Genomic DNA, 22,460 nt, shown 5'->3' with positions numbered 1-22,460 from the left:
AAATTAATACACTCAGCATCATCCAAAAGAGAATGTCAGTACATTCTTCAATATTTAAACAGACTTGAAAGGAGAAAAGAAGAGAGAATAGTCATCTAACTGATCTGGAGTTAAATAGATGCCACACATCAGAATCTCACTAGGTAACCAGGGATGGCCATAATCAATGGGGGATTCACAAAGTTAGTATGCCAAATCACACAAGGATGTTTATTCCATAGTTAAGCTTGTTGAACACAGATGGTAGGCATAAAATAGCTGAGCTTCAATGAATCATGTCTGGAGAGAATGATAGATATGGCCTTTTTTGTTGACAGTGGGGTTGTTTTCACATTCCACTTGAATTAAATTATGCTCTTTCATGGTACATAATCTCTGGCTGGGATTCTTAGAAAGAGCCATTATGGAGACTTACTGCAAAACAAGTGGGGGGAAAAAGATGTCTGCAAAGTAAAACTGTAAGCGCTGTAAGAAATGTAAAAGAATTAGTGGATAATTTCATTTATTTTGAAAAATAAATAAATGCCTATTATGTTAATATAGATTTATATATGTGTGTATACACACATATTTAGATTTTAAAAATTGTCAATGTATATCCTTAATCGACTGGTGAAAGCTATTTTGAGTTTCTAATATGAAAAAGATATCATGGATCTGATATACTAGATGTGATCAGTATAAGACACTGACCCTAACTTTAAAATCTTCTCAAATTTGTGATTGAGACTGAAGCACATGAGATAAAAAGTAGAAAACTTAAATAGTAAAGTAAGATGTAATCAACCCAATTATGAAGCATTATCAGAACGTGTTCTGGATTGTAATTTCTGGATTTTGAAAATGAATGGGTTGTATCAAGATCCGTCCAGAAGACAGAACATTATTACAGTAAAGGAAAAGAACAGGAACAAAGTCTTACTGACAGGTTCTTGATAAATTAAACCTTTGTAGTATGACCTAATCACAGTGTTGCTGAACATCCTCAGGAGCCGACTTGGGTTCACTAGAAGGTCTCACAGAACTCCCCAAAGTTATTATGCTCAAACTTGCCATTTAGTACAGAAAAATAAGGTGGATTAAAATGAACTAATGAAAAACACACATAGGTCAGAATCCAGGAAAGACCAGGCAAAGCTTCTGGTACTCTCCTCAAAATCAAACAGACAGCACTCCATTCTCCCACCAACAGTGTATTTCAACACACAGATATTGCCAACCAAGGAAACCCACCCAACTCCCATTGTCCAGCGTTCATTCATGCAGGGACTGAACACCCGGTAACTAACCTTACCTATGTCTCAGTCTGCAACTTCTCCGGAGGTCAAACTGATACAGCATAGCCCAGGACTCCAGGTGAATAAAACCAGAGATTCATAATAAATCATGTTATCAGCACAAGCTATCTTGCATAACCCAAGACCTAAGATTACACTCTTATCAGGCAGGATATTCCAGGGTTTAGAGGTTATCTCCCAGGAGCTGTTTGAAACCCCCAAACTGCACATTAACCCTTTACTGCACAATAGATAAAGAGGTTAGGGAATGATGGGTGTTTCTGTCAGCTTTCTCACTGCTGTGACTAAAAGTCCAACCAGAATAATTATAGAAGAAGAAAAGTTTATTTAGGGGCTCATGATTTCAGAGGTGTCATCCATAGACAGCCAGCTTCATTCTTCAGGGCTTGAGAGGAGGCAGAACATTGTGGCAGATGAGTATAGAGGAGGGAAGCAGCTCACATGAAGATTGGAAAGCAGAGAGAGTTCACCACTTGCCAAATACAAATGTATACCCCAAAGCCACACCCATAATGCCCCACCTCCTCCAGCCACACCCATCCTTCCTTCACTTATTGCTCAATTAATCCCATCAGGTGATAAATTCTCTGATTGGGTTAAAGCTCTCTTAATAATTTCTTCTTTGAACCTTTTTGCTTTGTCTCACACATAAGCTTTTGGAGTTGGAGGACACCTCACATCCAAACCATAATCATGGATATTAAATAAGTAAGAAAGAAATCTTCACACCTGCAAAAAAAAAAAAACTTGTATTCATTTATTTTGATGATGAGAAAAAAATAGGAGGAAAAAGAAATTCAACTTCATAGAGTTGATCTTGCCTTTGTGGGAAGGTTCTAAGCATTCTGTACAGAAGAGTCAGCCTTGGGGTGCAATGTCTTGTCTTGTGTGACCCTAGAAGTTTGACAACTAGGAGAAGTCATTAACACTGAATGCTTCACTGCTTCTCCAGTTACCAGTTCTATAGAAGAAAGTTGATATTATGCCTAACTGAAAATTTGAGAATGAACTACTTACCAACCTTGTTCTTTTAATTTCTCTTCCCTATCCTGGACACCGTCCTTCCTTTCAAAATGACACTGTGATCTTCAAAGATGTTCCAGTGGGTTTGATCGCCATCGGCAGGACTGGGTGGACAGCGGATGCCCTGAAGAGGTACGTGTGTGTGCTTTAATATGATGAGATTCCTGGGACCAAAACTTTGTATTGAGGCTACAACTTAATGAGAATGGCATGTAACAAAAATCATCAGATACTGAACCCCCAATATGTACTAGACATATGGGTTAATTTTATATGTACTTACAATTACACATATATATGCATATATTTATAATTAGACTGATATATATTTATTTATTCTCATATCGATCCTATGATGTAGGCACTGTTATTATTACCCTTGTATTACCGAAAAGAGAAGAGAAGATAGAAGAGAGAGGGGTTAGAGTGTGGGTGCTTAGAGAATTAGATACCTGTCTAGGAAGTAGCAGAGCCAGGATTTGAGTCTATATGAGCGAAAGGCAGTTCTCCTAAATACTTGCTGCTCTTTCACCATCAAGGAAACCATTGTTCCTCTTTTTTAGCTCAAATAACAAAACCAGTGGTATGAAAGAAAAGACTGATTATAGCAAATCTGTGCTCTATAATAAGAAATAGTATAACATAGCTAACTTAGAGAACTGGAAACATTAACTCCAAGGTAAACATGATAGACACGAAAATGCAATGAATTGATTCAAGTAATTGTATAGAACAGCAGAAGTAATTTTGACCTCTTTTTAAAAGTTTTCTAATGACTTTCATTTGTGCTAGCCTATCAGGGTCCTATAAGATTCATGAAAAATGTATTTCTCTCCCCCACTTTATTAAGTTTTAGGGCATGAATTTTAAATAAAAATTATTAAAAACTACAAAGGTTTTCTCATTCAATAAAGTATATCAGGTCAAAGTACTAGTTTAAAACTTAGGAAATGGATAGTGACTAGACTTTTCTTAAATTCATTTCAGGGAGATGCCTCATAAGATCTTGAAAAATACATCTTTAAGAACATTATTGATTTTTAAGTTTTAGGGTTGTCAATGAAGCTTTAATTAACTTTGACATTCGTTTGGGGATTTACAGTGATTTATATGAATCCTTATATCTTCGCTTAGCTAACAACACTTCAAAAGAAAATATATTAATGAAGCTCTTATTGTGTTTTCAGATCATTGTTTCTGTCTTGAAATCAGTTAACTCAATTAAAAATACTCAAAATGAAGATCTGTATTTGTGTAAGATTCAGAATATAATCCAGACATTTTAATTTCTTGCTTCAGTGTGGTCTCACTAGGAACCATAGAGGATAAAGAAAATTCATCATATTCTAAATTTTCCCAATATATTTAGAGAAAAATCACCATGTTCTGTGGACTTTGCTAATGACTAAAACTACAAAAATAAATTTAAACATTCCTTTCTCCTCCCAAGGATCTCAAACTCTCTAGTACATTCTGTGATATTCATTGTTTCCTTTTTACTCTGTAATTAAATGATCAACATTACTAGCTTTGTGGTAAACAATTCTATCCTTTCTTTACAGATAAGAAAATAATTTCACCAACTATGTTCCATTTTCCATGCCTAAAACTAGGGTTAAATTTTCCTTCTCATACTCTGATATCAATTTATTCAGTAAGTCTAATGAACACTAAAATGCATGTTTGTGAAGTAGGTTCACTGTGCTCTGGTTACCAATTTATTTGAGTTCAATGAGACAGAAGACCCCCCCCCCACAACAAATGACATGAAGGTATTGCTCAGAGATAGGCATCAAGGGACAACAGAAACCTAGGATTCATTGCAAACCATTCTCCCTAGACTCCAGGGAACTGCCCAGGGCATGTATAAATGCACCACATGCATCATATTTGAGGGATCCTAGAAAGCAGGTTTCATATCCTGGGGTAACTGGAATTGCTGAACTAAAATGTTTAAGGACATCCTCTTTGTAGGAGAAAACCAGAACAGAGCCTTGGCTCTTTGGACCAGTTCCTCACTTATCCCAAGTTGTTGCATTCCTAGCACCTTCTGCAGTTATCCTTGAGAACTGTTAGTGAGAAAGGGTAGAGAACTGAGTCAGTCCAAGGTCACCTGGAAAACTATCTTGCAGTGTTCTAAGAACTGATATTTAAATATGAGGAGTATTTCCAGCAGGATAGACAGAGCATGAGGTTCAGGTGGGTATCTAATCTTCACTTAGAGAATAACTCGGACAAAGAGGAACTACAAGTGCCTGGTCTTGTTAATTAGGATAAAGGAAGGGTTACATGCAAAGGTTATGTTTAATTTGAAACCTGCAGGGTGAGTTGAAGCAAAGAAGAGACATGGTTATATAAACAGGGTCCTAAATATATTCATGAAATTCACCCTCTCCTAAAGGCAAGGGAAAGCTATCTGAAGGGTTTTAATCCATGGACAATATCTAAATGGCTTTTTTAAAAGAATCAACCTGTGAATTGTAAGACAAGAGGTCAATACACTGGGTGCTACTATAACCCAGTCCAGAGATACTTATGATCTGCATTCAGTGGGTAGGAAGGTGGGGGCCATGATTAGATGGTGGAAAGGAACCAGTAGGATTTGATTCAATGGAAATGAGAACTAATGTTTTTACATTTTCCTTCTATATGCTTTAAAAAATTTTTAGACATTTTTATAACTCTGAAACATAAGAGAATGAATACCTGTGACTGTGCTACACAATTTCAGAGTTAGAATCATCAGTGACTAAATAGCTGTCTGCTCCTGCTCTATCAGAGCTCTGTTTTCCCCCTAATAAAAATAATAAAACTCTTCTGAATTTTGAGGTTACCACTCAGAAATTTGTTCCTTTACACATTTTGACTCAGTGGTGGTAGCTGATTCACTTTTTAACCTACTTATTCTATGGGATGAATAAATCATTCATTTCTTCAAAAGGTATTTTTGTATGCTCATGTCCCAGGCACTTTTTAGGAACTGAGGTATAGTAGTAAGAAAATGGAAACAAACCAAAAAATCACCAAACTCTGCCTTCCTGGAATTTACTTTATAATACAATCATATTTTCCTTACTCTGTCTTTTTTTTATGGACATAGTTTCCAGATTTTCACTGTTATAAAAATGTCTTCTCTACGTCTCCTGATTTAAGTGTATAGAAGTTTCTATAATATTCCTAAAAGCGGAATTGCTGAGTGTGAACCCAACAGGGAAATTCGTCAGCTGCATTTGTTTAGTTGTTAATTCTCTCTTCATCTTGTTTAATCTTCTATTTAAGTATTCATTGAGGAAGTAATTTTAATGAATTCATTTTTCACTTCTAAAATTTAAATTTGACACTTTATTTAGTTGGCCAAGTCACTTTTATACACTCATGCTTCCATATTTCTTTTAAATATTTCCTTTCAATCCTGTAAATATTCCAGATATAATTTTTATGTATTCTATAATGGATGGTCCCAATATCTAAAGTTTTGGTGCTCTAAATGTTGTTCATCATTCATCGTTTTGCTAACTTTTTATCAGACTGCTCATGTATTTATTATTTTTTATTTCTTTTTTATGTCCCTTAATGGTAGTACAGATTAGATCTTATTCCATGGGAATCTCTAGGACCTAAATAGGTGATGGTTTCCACCAAAAAAGATTTGATGATGAACCATGAGGATTTTAGGAATACTAAAGGTACTTCCTTCATATGAGGAGACATTTAGCTTTATCCCCCTATCCCCACCATTTGCTGCTGATGCAAGGATTGGTCCCTTAAAGTGATAGTGACTTTAGCGCTTTTTTAATATTTATTTTTTAGTTGTAGTTGGACACAATACCTTTGTTTTATTTATTTATTTTTTAATATGGTGCTGAGGATTGAACCCAGGGCCTCGCCCTTGCTAGGTGAGGGCTCTACCGCTGAGCCACAACCCCAGCCTCTAGGTCTTTTTCCATAGGGAAAACCTGCTATTTTACTTTGATTATATATACTATTCCTATTCTCTCTATAACACACAACTTTTCTTTTGTTTTATTTTGAGGAAGAAGGGGGAGACAATGGGAAGACACCACTAGAGAGTTTTCTTACTTCCTGCAAATTCTAATGCTGCTTTAAAATTTGTGTTTTATCCAAAATCTAGTTGTTATATTTTATAACAACTAGAAAGACATTTATAGTCTTAATATGCCTTTACTGGTATAACTAAACTGCATCTACGATCATACCTTCAACATGAGGTGTTTGATAGTGCTGTTCATCGAGAACAGAACACGAGGGGACAATTATAGATGGCAAGTTCCATTCTAGACTTCTAGAGCTTGAGATGGAGTGAGGTCCACATGCAGATGTCCAGTCAATAGATGAATATTTGAGCCAGATGTCCGAGAGAGTAATGTGGGGATATAGAGATATAGATTTGTGAATACTCAACATAAAGATGTTAGGTAGAATCACGGGTGTTGAAGAGATGGCTCGTGAGAAAGCATAGAATAAAATGACAGGTCAAGAAAGATCCATAAGAACCACCAACAGAAAACCATAGAAATGAAACAGAAAAAATTATTAGGTATCAGAACACTGATGACAGTATAGAACACAGAAACCCAGGTTAAGAGTAGATGTCTATGCTAAATGCTGTTGAGATATTGATAGTATTCCCCGGAAAATTTGCTGAGAAGATATGTAGAAATATTGGTATAAGAAATTTCACCCGAGTTAGATTGCGTAAGAACAAAATTATCCTAAGTGGGAAATATGGGATTCTGAGAGGATAAGAACATACTACTCTGTCTGGAAGTATCAGTATGAATAGAAGGAAAAGTAGGATAATGTGAGGTTAGGATGCATTATGGAGAAGTACAAGGACTATTTGTAAGATAAGATCACACATGTGTGAGTATGTTTAAGTGTTCATAATAACAAGTCGTAGAATTAGGACAAATATTAAAGAATATGGATGTGATCTAAAAAGCAAGAGTCCAATACCTAATAAAGTGAGCTCAGTTGGGCCAAAGCAGAGGTCAAAATAATCACTATACAAAATGGCTCCCATCCATTACTATAGAATGAAAGAACAGGTCAGTTCCAATGGTAGTGAGTATGCCGAGTTTTAAAGAAATTAAATAATTTTTGCTGAATACGTCCCTTTTGTTATATGGTGTGCATGTATAAATATGTTATAGCAAGTTTCACTATTATGTGTAATCATAATGTACCAATAATAAATGAATAAATAATTTTTTTTCTTTTTTTATTATCTCTTTTATTTTTATTAGTTGTTCAAAACATTGCAAAGCTCTTGACATATCATATTTCATACATTTGATTCAAATGGGTTATGAACTCCCATTTTTACCCCGTATACAGATTGCAGAATCACATCAGTTACACATCCATGTTTTTACATACTGCCATACTAGTGTCTGTTGTATTCTGCTGCCTTTCCTATCCTCTACTATCCCCCCTCCCCTCCCCTCCCCTCCCATCTTCAATAAATAAAATTTTAAAAAAGAATTCTTGCTGATGATATCTCTTTTATCAAAGAGATAAATGCTGAGCCTATTGGTTAAAATTGAGAGAATCATTATGAGACTGTAGTTTTAAATAGAGAGCAGACTTGAGAAATTGATACTGAGGGTCAGGGCGAGTGATTAGCAGAACAGAACAGTATTGTCAGGCAGTGTGGATAGCTTAACTAAGGATACAGAGTGGGGCTCCCTGGGCAGGAGAAGTGGGTGCCAAGGAATTCATTTTCAGCTATGCCTGGCTTTGGGGCAGACATGTAAAAAGCAGATTTCTTAATGTCTACATTATTGAAGATTTTCTAAAGAACATATAATAGTGCTTGAAGCTATTGAAAAATGATGGAGTGAGGCAATAAAAGAGACTTAAAGAAAGAAAATTATTGTGCTTGGGCTTTCTAAGTAATCAAAGAATAAGAAACATTTGAGTGAACATGACCTTGTACATGGATAGACTGAGATAGGATAATGGCGTTTATGAGTTCAAACTTAAGCATCTCTCATTGAAGATAAGATCCAGTGGGTAGGGATGCCAAATAAAGTGGAGTCAGAGAGTTGATCATTAAATCTTTGGAGTTGAGAAAGCGCAGAAATTGCAGTTTGGAGTCTTCAGTGAGCCCAGAGGATGGTGGGATTTGAAGTGGAGAGCAAACTTTAATTATAAGCAATTAATGAAAAGGAAGCTGTCTGAGGAACTCTTCAGTATTCACTGAAAATGTGCCTAGGACTTCACTAATTAGAAGAGAGTTTAAAGAAGGTATTTATTTAATAATTTCCGAATATGGAATCTGTACCACTCATGTGCAGGTCAGTTCTTTTCTATTCAAGACCTACCAGAGAGAGAAGAGTCCTTAAAAGCACAAAGAGGTGGGTTGGAACACCAACTTCTAAACTGCAAAGGTTTGAATGCTGGCGATTGTTCATAGTGAGGATTATAGAATTTATTTTTGTAGGCTATAAATAAACTGTAGGAAATGTACCTTTTCCTGGTAGCTTCAGGAAAGCCCTTTCAGGGAAAACTAGACCATGTGTTTAAGTGAGTGCTGTTCAATCCTTTACATGTGTGATTTTGTATATTTAAGATATTCATTCAACCTGTGGCAGATTAATTCTGAGAAAACAAAGTAGCCCAAAGCAATTAGCACACGTTTGGATTTAGCTTGTCTGAGATGATGTACTCTTTCTTCACATACCCAACTGTCGTTTAAATCTTATCATCATATACATTTTTTCTTCTAATTTCAACTTTTTTCTTCTGATGTAGTATCTTTTATAAACATATTAATATGGAATTTAGGGCAAGATGAAAGTTAATAGCCCAAAATGATAAAATCTAAATATCTAAAGATCGACCTACTGTGTTATGTCCACTTTTTCTGTGTCTCTTCTATTTTATGAACTTTGTAAATTAATGGTGGGATTTAAATAAATAATGAAACTTACAAATATTGTCTGGTACAAAAACAATACGTTGGCTATCTTTTTCATGAACCCTTCTTACTTTACAGCCCAACTTCTTTGATGCAATTTTAAAAAATATATGCGTGATCGCTCAATTTGCTTTCCTTTCTGTGTCCCATACCAGTCTAAAGAGAAGATGTGTGAGAACACAGAGCCCATGGAAACATCCTCTCAAACCACCACAACCCTGCATGTGACAACCATGCAGTTCAAGGTTTTGACCACCACCCGGAGGACAGCGACATCCCAGCTGCCTACCAGCCTACCCACAGAAGGTGCCCCAGAGTTGGTTTTTTCTTCAGTAGAGTGAAAAATCACTGTGTTGACACATACCTGAGTACCTCCTGCCCTCTGAGGGCATAGTTATTCTTTGGGAAACTGAATTTCTAAGGAATTTCTAAAGGGGAATAAAAGAAAGAAATTATTATAAACTGAAAATGTATGCTATAACTTTTTTTTTAATATACTCTGCCTTTTATTAAGGCGTAACTGTTACCTGTGATCTGACTTATTGTCCTCCCTAGAAAAGAAATATAGACTTCTTTTTAGGTAGCTAAATTTAGCAGTCACCAAACTCAATATTGCAGTCACAGGATGGAAAGGCAACATGCATATAAAATGTCCATTGATTCTGAATTCTGAGCAATAGATAGTTCTATTCACCTGCAATTCTAATACTTCCTGAATCTAGTCAATGAAATGTTAGTCTATAACCTATACCGAGGCACCTTGAAGGTCACAAAAATTATCCTTGAGAAATATTACCTCTCCTAAGGATGGCAAAACAGAAGAATATTAACATATAAGCACAATTCCTGGGAGAAGAAGGCATATTACCAAATACTTGATAAATTTCTGTTTGCATGCTACCTTTAAGAAGTAGGCAGACATAGGAGAATAGTTGGCCAAGAGGAAGCTTTGAGGAGAGAAAAGAGTCTTAGGTATTTATTGCCATAGGCTTGCTTTCTTTTAGACAGGAAATTAAATGAAACATTAGATCTTGGATTTTAATAGAAATTTAATTGGATATTATAAGGTAACTGAAATAAAGTTAGATGAAAGAAAAAGTCAAATGCATTTTATTGTTTTTAAAAGTACCATTATATATAAAACTGATGTTATTTTGTATTGCTATTATGAAAGTCCATGAAAATACTTCTGTAATTTAAATACTACCCTTAGAATGAAATATAACCCCAAAATGAAAAACCATATCCTATATTTTGTTCATTCAGGACAAGATCTTTTGATAAGTTATTTTGGTCATATTCATTAAAAATCAAAAAGCATTGGTTTTTATATTTAATTTATAATTTTTGATAAACCTGATTATTCTAATTAGTTTACATTTTTCTTGATATTGATATTTAAAAATGAATGAATAAATGATAACTACTGAGTCCTATAAATTTGTTTTAGAAAATTACAAATAGATATATTTTTAAAATATAATTATGACTATTTACCTTTCTTATAAAACTTAAGGCTTATATACCTTACTAAATTCTTATAATCTCTAAAAATAATTAGTACTTCATCACATACAGAAGATCTTTCCATCACTAGAAATTTTCTCAATAAATTATCAAAGTCTAGATATGGTACAGTTAAGGCAATTAATAGAAAGTTACTGGCCATCCAATTTATATACCTTTAAAATATGATTTCTTTATAATATTTTTGCATTTCTTTTCCAGATGATACCAAGATAGCACTACATCTAAAAGATAATGGGGGTAAGTATTAACACTTTTATCAGCATTTTTAGATACAAATTCATTTTAATATGAGAAAAGACATGTGGATGTGTAAAGATATTCTGAAGTTATATTTCATTTTTGTTGGTTACTTAACATAGGAAGAATGCATTGAGTTTACTTAAAAAGTGAAATGAAATTCTAATTCTTTCATTTGTCTATAAAACTATGTGACATTGGTTACCAGTTATACAGTGGACAATTCATTCACACATCTTGCATTCTTGATTGTTCTTTCTCTTGTTTTGGTTACATATACAATTAGCTACATAGCTGCAGTTTTGGATTCAATTCTTTTTTTAGTAAGTTGGTCAACAACCTTTATAATAAGATTAAGAAATATGGCAATAAGTCTAGAAATGTCTGTGCTAGGTCTTCTCATCTGCTTTATGAAGCACAGGCCCCAAAATTAAATGTTCCAAAGCACATCTTATTAGATATATAAGTAAAGTTTTTCTATGATGGTTTAGAAACATCTGTACTGGTACTTGAAATTTTGAGGGGGAAAATGTTTTACCAAAAAAAAATTTACTGTTTTTTTTAAAAACTAGTTATTTTTCTATTAAACTATATTACTCCACTTGTGGTTCTCCTTTTGAGTGTGTTGGACATTGATAAAGACCTTTTCATAGCAAGTATTTATTTGGCTCAGGAAAGGGTTTTCTTCTTCTTGGCAGGACCTGTTTTGTAAATGTGGGCACATTGTCACATTGACATGGGCATCAGGTGATAATTTCTTAAGCCAAATACACAGAATTGAGGATTTTTTTCTTATAATTATAGAGAATCAATATTGTAATAACCAATATTTCTATGCTTTCTTAGGCTATTGTGTGTATGTATGTGTGTGTAAAATCTAAAGATACATATCTATCTCTCTTTATATTTTATATCAGTTCCTCTGAAAGAAAAGCTGCTTAGCCTCTCTGTAAATATCATTATTACATCAATTGTCTGTTGTCTTTGCATCTGTATTGTAGTGTTTTATTTTATTCATTTCTTATTCATTATTGTTTTATTTTAGTAGGTAGGTAGATTTGTAGACAGGCATTTATAAAATATGCACTGAAGGGTCTTTAGCGATCTACTCCCATAAACTCAGGATTTCCTAGAGAAGGAAATTAATAAGTATCATGAGGTCCTAAATCCTAATGTTGGGGTGATCTTGCTTTGAGGGAGAAGGTGGGTTGTGAAATGAAATGGAATGCAGGAAGCACAGTAGAAAGGCTTCTGTTTTTTGTTGTATTTTTGACATTTAATCCTGAATATAGGTAGAAGTGATATGGATGCCTGCTCTATTTTTCTCTATTCTTTCTTTTTCTCTCTTTCTTCTTTTTTATACATAAAATATTCTATAGTGCTAACCAATAAAGCAAAGGATTCCTGTGTTTCAATAGATATGGGATACTCTGAGTGAAAGAAAATTAAAGTAGTAATTAAAGACATTTCTATGGTGGAAGACTATTCAAAGCCTCTGTGTTTATTCATTCACTTCTGCAGAATGTCTTCTAATTGCAAAGCATAGCTGCAGACTGGAGGCCACAGTAGTAGACCAGGCTTAGACAAATTCCCTTCTTTTATAGAATATGCATTCTAAAGAATCTGCAAGATGGTTGTAAAGATTTCCTACTTGGCATTTCTCCATTATTTGGCCATAAAAACTTCTCACCAATAGAATCTCACAGACTTAATGTTTTGTGGAATACACTTTGGTAAATTGTTTGCTAAAATAGTACCAGTTATCTCCAATTAAACCCCTAGTTTTGTTTAAAGCATCTAAGAATCACAAAACAAAGATTTTCTTAAAGCAATGCATTAGAAATTCCTTATGGTTCTAAGAAGTCAAGTTAAATAAATTCCAGGATTAAAATGTAGGATTTTTGGTACACTAGGCAGTCAACTGCTGAATTTTCAGTTGATATTTAGATAATTGATAATGCAGCAGATATTTGTCAGAATTCCAAAATATTGCATTAAGACCAAATTCTTCATATCTGGGATAGTTCTCAAAGCACTTAAAAAAAAAAAAAAAACAACAACAACTTTCAAGTACAGCTAGAAAGGCCAGTATGATCAGTATTGTGATTCTTCAATAGAATAGTTGGCTGGGGTGTAGCTCAGCGGTAGAGCCCTTGCCTAGCAGGCATGAGGCCCTGGGTTTGATCCCTAGACTTAAAAAAAGAAGAAGAAGAAAAGAAATTATGTATTGCTTTTTATAGCATTCTTATTAAAATAGTATGCTATCTTTGATTTTATTTTATGCAATGTGAAGATATAGTAAGGATTGCTAATTTAAATCCTACTTCATTAAACATGTTGAAAACAGAATTCAGAATTGTCCATCCCTACTAGTTAGCATTTTGCATGATTGAGATAGCAATGAGTAAGTAGGTCTAATTTTAATGTCTTCTAACATTTTATTAAGAATGATTTTTTAAACATGTATACTAATGTATTTGGGGCCATTTCTATGTATTGTTACAAGGAAATGCAGCATATTCTATTTCTTGATTTAAGTTATTGATTTAATTTACTTTCTTTAAAAGCATTTTAATTTAGAGATCTATGCTTTTCTGGAAAAGATGGTGACATTTTTCAAAATAATATGTAGTTAAAAACCAATGACTGTCTTTCCATGCATTGTCTCCTAGAGGTATTGAATTACCTAGATACTACATCTTTCTGAGACATTTTTGTGGGTTCAAATAGTTGATTTTATTGGTGGGATTCACACCTGACTTGATTATGCATTCACTTTCCAGAAGATTTTTCTGTCTTTGATAAGAATGTAAAATACTTCTGAACAGCTGGAGACCAAAGCCACACATCAGGGTTCCCCACTAAGAGGAGCCAGGCTGAGTTATGATCTACTAAGTCACTCTGGTGAATCTCAGTTTTGCATTGAGTTTCCTGATATATATAGCTTAAGTATAGATAGAGCCTCTGGAAGTTTCAGGCTAGTTGCTAGACCAGAGATGTCATATTAACCTTTAGGGTTGAGTAGAAACTCTAAGCTCTGTAAATAATGGAGAAGAGAACATGAACAAATCGAAATAAAGGAAATGTTATCTGGTGAATGCAGATCCCCTTAGTAAGATAAAGCCTTCATTGACCACCAAAAATGGCTGAATATAAAAGCTCAGAAGAGCTAATGTAAAGACAAAAATTTCTCTCTGAGTATTACTGGTTACATATCCATAATATTAAGTTTAGAATAAAACAATTCTAATCAAACAATACACCTGTCCCTTTTTCATATTAAAATACAGAATGGATGGGGCAGTAGTAGGAGGGAAATATTACATATATGTTTGGTCTTATTATTATTTCCCCAAATTGCTGTTATTATCATTTCCATCTTATAGATTAGGAAATAGATGGGCAAAAAGTTAGGTTATCAAGGTGGTATGGGACAGAGCTGGAATGAAACTCTATTCAGACTTCATGCAGACTCCAAATCCTCAGTGACGTCACAATATTGCTTTTTTTCTTACATTATAGCTCTCAAATTGCACATGGGAAATGCTACAATAAAATTTCTTATTTATACATGCTTTATTCTTTTTCCTTCTCTGTAGTAACTGATTATTTGCGTTTGAAAATGAGTTTTCTTTTTCATTATGTAATTATGCATTAGTTTCCATTTTATCCTTTCTGATAAAAAATCACAATGCATTATATCCCCTATTTAACTGAGAGGTGTCAGAATCTTTGGTATATGGTCTCCAAACTACAAGGCTAAACTTTTAGTGTATCTTCAAAATCTAATTTAAAGTTCTTTCAGCCTTCTTGGTTTCTCTGAAAATTCAGATTCAATTCACCTATAAAGGTGTACCTATATTGTAGTCTTTAAGTGCACTATATATGTGGATAATGGTTATATGCATTGCTAGCAACATCTTTGGGCTTTCAAATTCTAGTGATAGCTTATTAGAAGAATTATACTTTTAAAGAATGACCTAACTATCTATTTTAACAGGTACAACTATTAAATGCCTTCTTTGACATTTAAATAGGTTGCTTTCAAATGGCATTGGGCATGTAATTAGAAATGTAAATGTCTTCAAGATGCAGACTGAATAAAGTAATATCCAGGGCTGAGAGGAGGTTGCAAGTTGAATCAATGACAAGGGATTTTAATTGAGAAGTAAAATTTTCAATCAGATTCAACTCAATTGAGCAAATTAAATTATACCATTCTACTGTATGTAGATGTTAAATTTATTAAATCTAGAAAATCCTGAACTGACTTCATTATTTAAAATTTGTTGACAGATTTATCAAAGCATCAAAAATTACATTCTCTATTGATTGCTTAAAGCCTCTTTCCTTTCATTTGTTTCTTTAAAAAAATTTGAACATAAATCCTTAATTGCTAATTTTTAAAGTAATATCATTGGAGATAAGCATGGTTTAGAAAGCAGGGTTACTGTGTTTGCATTTCTTCCTATTGCTGGGAATTTTACTAAATTTTACTCTGAAAAGCTACATTTTGGGAGTCAGGGTAAGGTTTCCGTCAAGGAGATGCCCAAAATTGCCATATTCACAGAACATGACTCAATCAATTCACAGGCACAAATCGGCTAAGCAATTGATTTCAGAGGTAACAGAGAGAAACCTGGAAACTACTATGGCATGGTTGGTCTGAAGCTGTGTTCACCTTCCTTTTTCTGAATATGTCATAAGACTTTTTGTCCAAAGGTGAAATGTTAGAACATTATTCTGACTTTGCCACCAAATTGCTTCTAAGGTTGTACTTTTACTATCTAGTCTGTAGTGAGAGATAAAGTGTCTAGTATTTAATTTATCATTCAGTTACATTATTTTTTGACTTTCATACATAAATCATCAAAGCAACATATCTTTCTCTATTTTTTTCCTTCCTTTCCTAGTATTTTATTTTTATCAACTTCTTTCGTGTAGATAGATCACAGTCTTACAAGCAAAGGGAATCTGTTGTTTCCTTTTGACAGGCTATTGAATAGCTATCGCTTTCCATTTCTAAGTCTGTAAAATATCTTGGTATTTAGTTTTATCTGTTGCCTTGATTGGCTGCACTGAGTTAGCACTAACTCTCTTCTAAGTACATATATACTCAATAGTGATAAATTCTTACACTTTTGAATATTTTGAGATTTCCCCACGATTGACTCTCTTAAACCTTTGTCTAGAGTAGTAGTTCTCAACCTTTTCTGTGTATTGAACACACCTGGTTATTATTGTCTCATTTTCTACTCTAGTGTATAAAAATGAAGAACTATACCAATCTATCTATCCTATATCAATCTATCTATCAATCTATCTATCCTATACCAATTAAATCTTAACCTCCAGGGCTTGATCCCAGGAGTTAAGATGTTTTAACTCTTAGCTCCTAGGGATTACAGTGTGACATTAAGTTGAGAGCAAGTAGCTTGATCAGTGCTTCCTAAGTGATAAGCATCCCAACCATTGCTTTAGGGGATCACATGAAAATCTTACTCTCATACTGTATTTCAAGGGTGGAGCCCAAATAATTGACTTGCACTTCTAACAGACTCAATAATACAGTCACCACCACCCTCTGAACCATACTTTGAATATCCAGCATTGAGGAAATTCTTGATTTCTTTCTGCCAGATTTCCCAAAATAAGAATAACACATCATAGTTTCACTTTGCCAATTGGCCTTCACTTCATGGCTTTCCTGAAATAAGATTGTATTTGTTGGCAGCAAGAAATTATCTCTATCTACATATAAAGAATGCATCTTACAGTAGGCATAGTGGCACATATCTGCAATCCCAGTGCCTCAGGAGGCTGAAGCAGGAGGATTGCAAGTTTAAAGCCAGCCTCAGCAACAGCAAGGTCCTAAGCAACTTAGTGAGACCCTAAATAAAATACAAAAACATGCTGGACATGTGGCTCAGTGGTCAAGGGCCCCTGAGTTCAATCCCCAGTACAAAAAAGAAAAGACTGCATCTTGCTCTTCAGAGGCAAGGTACCTGAAAGCATTATATCTTTTAAACCTCATAACTCATTTAAATATAGCATGTGAAAATTAGTCCATTGAAACTGTTGGCAAATGTATTTTTAGTAATAATAGTTACGTTTTCTGCATTTTGTTAAACTATATGAAGTTACTCATTTTTTAAAACCATTTTTACCTGCAAAAGTTGCAAAGTCATGGTTTGACTTAATAGTTTGAAAAACTGATATTGAGAATGAGAAAAGAAAACAAAAAGAAAAATCACATGGAAATATATTTTTCCCCTTTATGTTGATTTGTAGATAGGATTTGTGGTTAGTTTATGCTGCCAGTAGAACACAGGATAAAATAATGCAGCAGAGCCTCTCATAGAAAATGGAAATGTGGCTTCCAAGAAGTAGCTCTAAATATACTTTACATTTGCTGTTGGCAGAATGTCTTCCCACATCCCTCTGATCAGTAGCTACTTTACTTTCTGTGCTCTTCTTCTATCTGCTTTCTACCTGTGCTGTTCTTGTCACACATGTAGGCTTGGGAATATTCTGCTAGAGGAAAGAAATTTTTATACTGTTGGATTTTGAAACCAGGGACTTATGAGTGTTCCTAGACGTAGGTTTTGTGCTGCTCAATCTCTATGGTATATCTTGACAATGTATTAGACCTATGTAGTTATTAGAGTTTTTTTTTTAAATGTAAAGTATGCACGAGTTATGATAGCCTTGTACTACTAATAGAAAATGTATATCCCTAGAGAATTAGATTAAATTAGATAATGATTGATTTAACTTAATTTGATTAATTCAAGAAACATTTCTTGGGCTAGGGATCTAGTTAAGTGGTAGAGCATTTGCCAGGAATTGTGAGCCCCCAAGAAACATTTTTTTTTCTTTTTTGTACTGGGATTTGAACTCATAAGAGCTTTTAATATTGAGCCACATCTCCAGGTCTTTTTATTTTCTATTTTCAAACAGGGTCTTGCTAAATTGCTTAGGCCATGGTTAAGTTGCTGAGGCTGGCCTCAAACTTGTGGTCCTTCTGCCTCAGCCTCCAGAGTCTCTGGGATTATAGACTTGCACAATCTTTTCTGGCTAGGAAACATTTCTTAAGTTACTCAGAACTAGGCCCATTAGTAGGATTATTTGTGTGTGTGTGTGTGTGTGTGTGGTGTTGGTGATTGAACCCAGGGCCTTGTGCATGCAAGCCAAGCACTCTACCAACTGAGCTATATCCCCAGCCCCCATTATTAGGATTTTGAGATACAAAGATGGACAAAGTCTAGTGTCTGCACCAAATAAGCAAGTGGCCAATGGACAGCAAAGAGAAGTAAATCCACAATTAAGTATGATGTGAAGAATGCAAAGATAGCTCAGGAAAAATTGTGAGAAGGCAGAGAAGAGGCCACTAAATAAAACCCAAGTGGTGAGAAATCTGTGATGCTTGAACTAAGTTTTGCAGTGGGGGTGGGAGCTTTGTGGAAAAGAGGTAGAAAAAAAAGGGGGTTTCAGTGCAGGGATCAACATGGATGGAGGTTCAGAAGCATGAAACACTCAGATCAATGTGGGCAACTCCAAAAAGGTGAAGAAATACATAGAGTAATTCTGGATGGTGAGGTAGAGAGGTAAGTTGGGGCTTTAGTACTCATGGCTTTCTGTGCCAGGCAAGGGGGCTTGGACTTTATCCCAAAGACATTGGGAACCATGGAGTCATGTAGTCAGGGAAGTGCCAGGAGAAGGTCTGCATGGTTGTAGGTCAGTCTTGAAGCAGAGTGGGGAGCAGTAGGGAAAGGATAAGACTGAGTATAGGAAAACAGGTCAGGAGATAACACCAGTAATCCACAGAGGAAATAACAAAGTGCTAAAGTAGAATTTGACAATGGAAATAAGAAAAAAAAAACATGGACATATGAAATGTTTTTAATGAAATAGAGCCTACATAAATAACCAATATCTGATTCATGTGATTGTGTGATTTATGTGATAAAGTGACTAAGTATAGACTCTCAGGTTTAAGATTTAAGTTGGAGGGGTGGGGTTGACGATATGGCTATTTTCTAAAGAATGTAGGAAGAAGAAGTTTGTGGGGAAGACAATACACTGAATTTGAGTCTGTTAAATTTGAAGTGCCCAGAAAAATGAAAAAAGGGTTAAGGAGAAACCAAAAGGGTTTGATTATCACAGAAACCAAAGAAGGAGGAGGAAGGTCTGAACACCACTCATGCTGCAGACAAGTCAGGTGAACAAACAAAAAAAGCGGCCATTAGATTAGGTAATATAAACACAGCAGTCACCTTGACTGGATTGTTCTACAATCCATGATGATACAACTTTAGACAGAAATTGAGAAGTCCGTGGAAAATAAGGAAATTCATGTCAACAAAGATGACTTTTTCAAGAAACTCGATAAATAAAAAGGGAAGAATAGTTTTTTTTTTTTTTTTTGACATTGATGATGTTTTATTTTAGGAGCATATTTACTTATTGTAGGTATTGAGGAGAAAGAACCCATAAAGAAGAAAAAGAGATGATGGGGAGTGAAGTGATATATCTGGAGGTAGGAGAGGAGATAGATATGAGGGAAAAGTTATGGGATTTGAACTGAGGTTGCTCTTTCTCAGTATGCTGTAGCCCCTTTTCCACAGTTTTAGTTGCCTGGGGTCAACCATGGTCCAAAAATAGTAAATGGAAAATTCCAGAAACAAAGAGCTTGTAAGTCTTAAATTGAATTCCATGCTGAGTAGTTTGCTGAAATCTCACACTGACCCATTTTATCCCACCCAACCCACAAATCATCCTTTGTCCACTGCATTCACATTGGATATACTATCCATCCATTAGGTACTTCATTAGTCCTCTCAACTACTAGATCAACTGTCTCAGTATTGCAGTACGTGTGTTCAGATACAAGAGCAGTGATGCAAAAAAATGGGGCACAGAATATGGAAGGATAGATTGATTAATCCTGTTACCATATAGCAATGCTTCAGGTCATTTAGGAAAAACCATAGTGTGTAAAGGTTTGGTACTATCCATGGTTTTGGGTACCCATTGTAGATTTTGGAAAGTATCTCCAACAGATAAAGCGGGAGACTACTATAGCAAAAGGTAAAGTAATGTGCTTGGGTAAGTGGGGACAGCTCAGAATGTGGGATCTAGGAATTAAGAAAACCCATAAAATATTTATGGGGGAAAGGGAGCCCCCTACAGGTAGCAAAGGGCCTGCCAGGGTGTTTTTGGAGCCCTCTGACCTCGGTGATCATCCTCACGGTTATATGACTTCAGCACTAAATCCTGCTCATATGTGCCTAAATCTCAGATCATTATTACTTATGTAATATCCTGGTACACTTTAAAAAGGAAGGAAGGAAGGAAGGAAGGAAGGGAGGGAGGGAGGGAGGGAGGGAGGGAGGGAGGGAGGATAGAAGTGGGAGGGAAGAAGGAAGGAAGGAAGGAAGGAAGGAAGGAAGGGAGGGAGGGAGGGAGGGAAGGAGGAAGGATAGAAGAGAGGAAGGGGAAGGGATAGAAAGGAGGGAGTGAGAAAGACAGAAAGAGAAAGAAAGAAAGAAAGAGAGAGAGAGAGAGAGAGAGGGAGGGAGGAAAGAGGATGTTGGTAGAGAGAAAAGATATGCTTTTTTTGAAGACATAATGCTTTAAAGTGGGTAGTTTAATCCATTAGATGGTAAATTTAGTCTAATCTTTTCAATGGCTTGCTGTTCCATTAAGACTCATTTTTGCTTTAGTTTTCTTCTGAAGTGCTCAAATTACACCATACAAAATTTTCAATATATCTTAGGTAGTCAGGGCAGAAGTTAATTATTTAACACTAATTCGTAACAGTGGTATAAGCTACTTTAGCCAAATGTTATTATTTCAGTTACAATAATGAATTAACAACTCTCTGGATAAAGTTTCAACCATAAGTGATTTTAACACATGTTACCATTATGCTCAGCAACCACTAAAGAAATAATATAAAAACGTTGAGGTAAAAATCCACTAGAAGGGGTGTTAAGTGTAATTCTAAGAAATATTTGTTTAACCTCAAGAAGGAAGGAGAGAAACCACAAAAAAATGTGGATACACACACATGCAAAAAAAAAAAACACACACACACACACATAGCAAAATGTCAGAGCAAACCCACCCAGGCCAATAATTAAATTAAGTGTAAATAATACTCAAGTATATAGTTTATCAAACTGATTTTTAAAAAAGTAAGACCCAGGGTGGGGTTCTAGCTCAGTGATAGAGTACTGGCCTAGTGTGTCCATTCCTAGCACTGCAAAGAAAGAAAGAAAAAAAGGATGGGGGAAGCAGCAGCTAACTATATGTTTTTATAAGAAGTATACATAAAAAGGCATGAGGATATAATAATGCTTCAAGGTAAAGTGATAAAACAATATACACTACAAACATAACCATAGCAAAGCTAAGCTTCCAATGACTGTACGAACATCAAACTAAGTAGACTTAAAGACAAAATGTATTAAGAGAGTAAGGAAGAAAATATGAAACTGAAAGAAAGGTGAGTTTATCAGGAAAACATTATAATTTTTTAAATTACCAAAATATAAAAAATAAATACCCCTTCCCCAAATAAGGAAGGCTGTATTTTTGAACTTGACTGTTACTCACTTCAAATATGGTTGGTAATTATAGAGCATTATTCCCAGCAACTATAGAATATAGAATTTTTTTCAAATATACATGAAATGGTTCCCAAGGTAGACCATATATGAAGCCATAAAAACATCTTCAATTTCAAAAGATTGAAGTCATATAGACCATATTCTTTGATTACAAAATAATCAAAGAATGTCATTAAAAACATGATACCTATGGGTAGAAGGATCAATTTTAAATGTTCTTAATGTTCTTAACACAAAAGTAATTGATAAGTGGTTTGGGTGGCAGACAAATAAATCAACTTGATTTAATTGTGTCACAATATATGCACTCAACAAAACATCATTGCACATATTATAAATATATGCAATTTGTATCAATTATATCTTAAAGAAGCTGATGAGAAAATACAATAGCTAGAAAATCCCCAAATTTTAAAAAAGTAAACAATGCTTCTAAATAATATATGAATAAAAGAAGAAACACCTTAAGGAAAATTAGAAAATATTTCAATGAAATGACAGTGGGTATAAGAGACCTAAATTTTTGGAATGATCATAAAAATTATTTAGAAAAAAATTTATAATTCTGAATGCCTAAATTAGAAAGAAAAATGTGTTTAATATTAATGATTCAAGCTTCCAATTTAAGTTTAAGACGATGAGTATACTAAGCCCCATAATAATTAAATGTCTTTATTATTTGCCAATTAATGATAATACTAAGAAAAGGAGGCAATAATAAAAATAAGAGTAGAAGAAAGGAAATATAAAGTAGATGATAGAGAATATTAGCATAATCATGAATTGATTCTTTGA

The 22,460-nt window shown here is 34.5% G+C and overlaps 1 protein-coding gene across 1 annotated transcript in view; it reads left to right on the top strand.

Annotated features, from left to right (window-relative positions):
• Positions 1–22,460, top strand: part of Plxdc2 (plexin domain containing 2) — a 420,433-nt gene that overhangs the window by 360,834 nt on the left and 37,139 nt on the right. The window contains exons 10-12 of the mRNA XM_046423047.2: positions 2,393–2,453; positions 9,420–9,570; positions 10,993–11,031. Coding sequence (XP_046279003.1) covers positions 2,393–2,453; positions 9,420–9,570; positions 10,993–11,031 — 251 coding nt within the window. The remainder of the gene's footprint in view (positions 1–2,392; positions 2,454–9,419; positions 9,571–10,992; positions 11,032–22,460) is intronic.

The sequence above is a fragment of the Marmota monax genome, unplaced genomic scaffold (genome assembly GCF_021218885.2).
Source record: "Marmota monax isolate L192 unplaced genomic scaffold, Marmota_monax_Labrador192_F-V1.1 WCK01_AAM20220418_F8-fsc00098, whole genome shotgun sequence".
NCBI classification, from domain to species: Eukaryota; Metazoa; Chordata; class Mammalia; order Rodentia; family Sciuridae; genus Marmota; species Marmota monax.
This window is presented reverse-complemented; position numbering and strand designations above follow the sequence as displayed.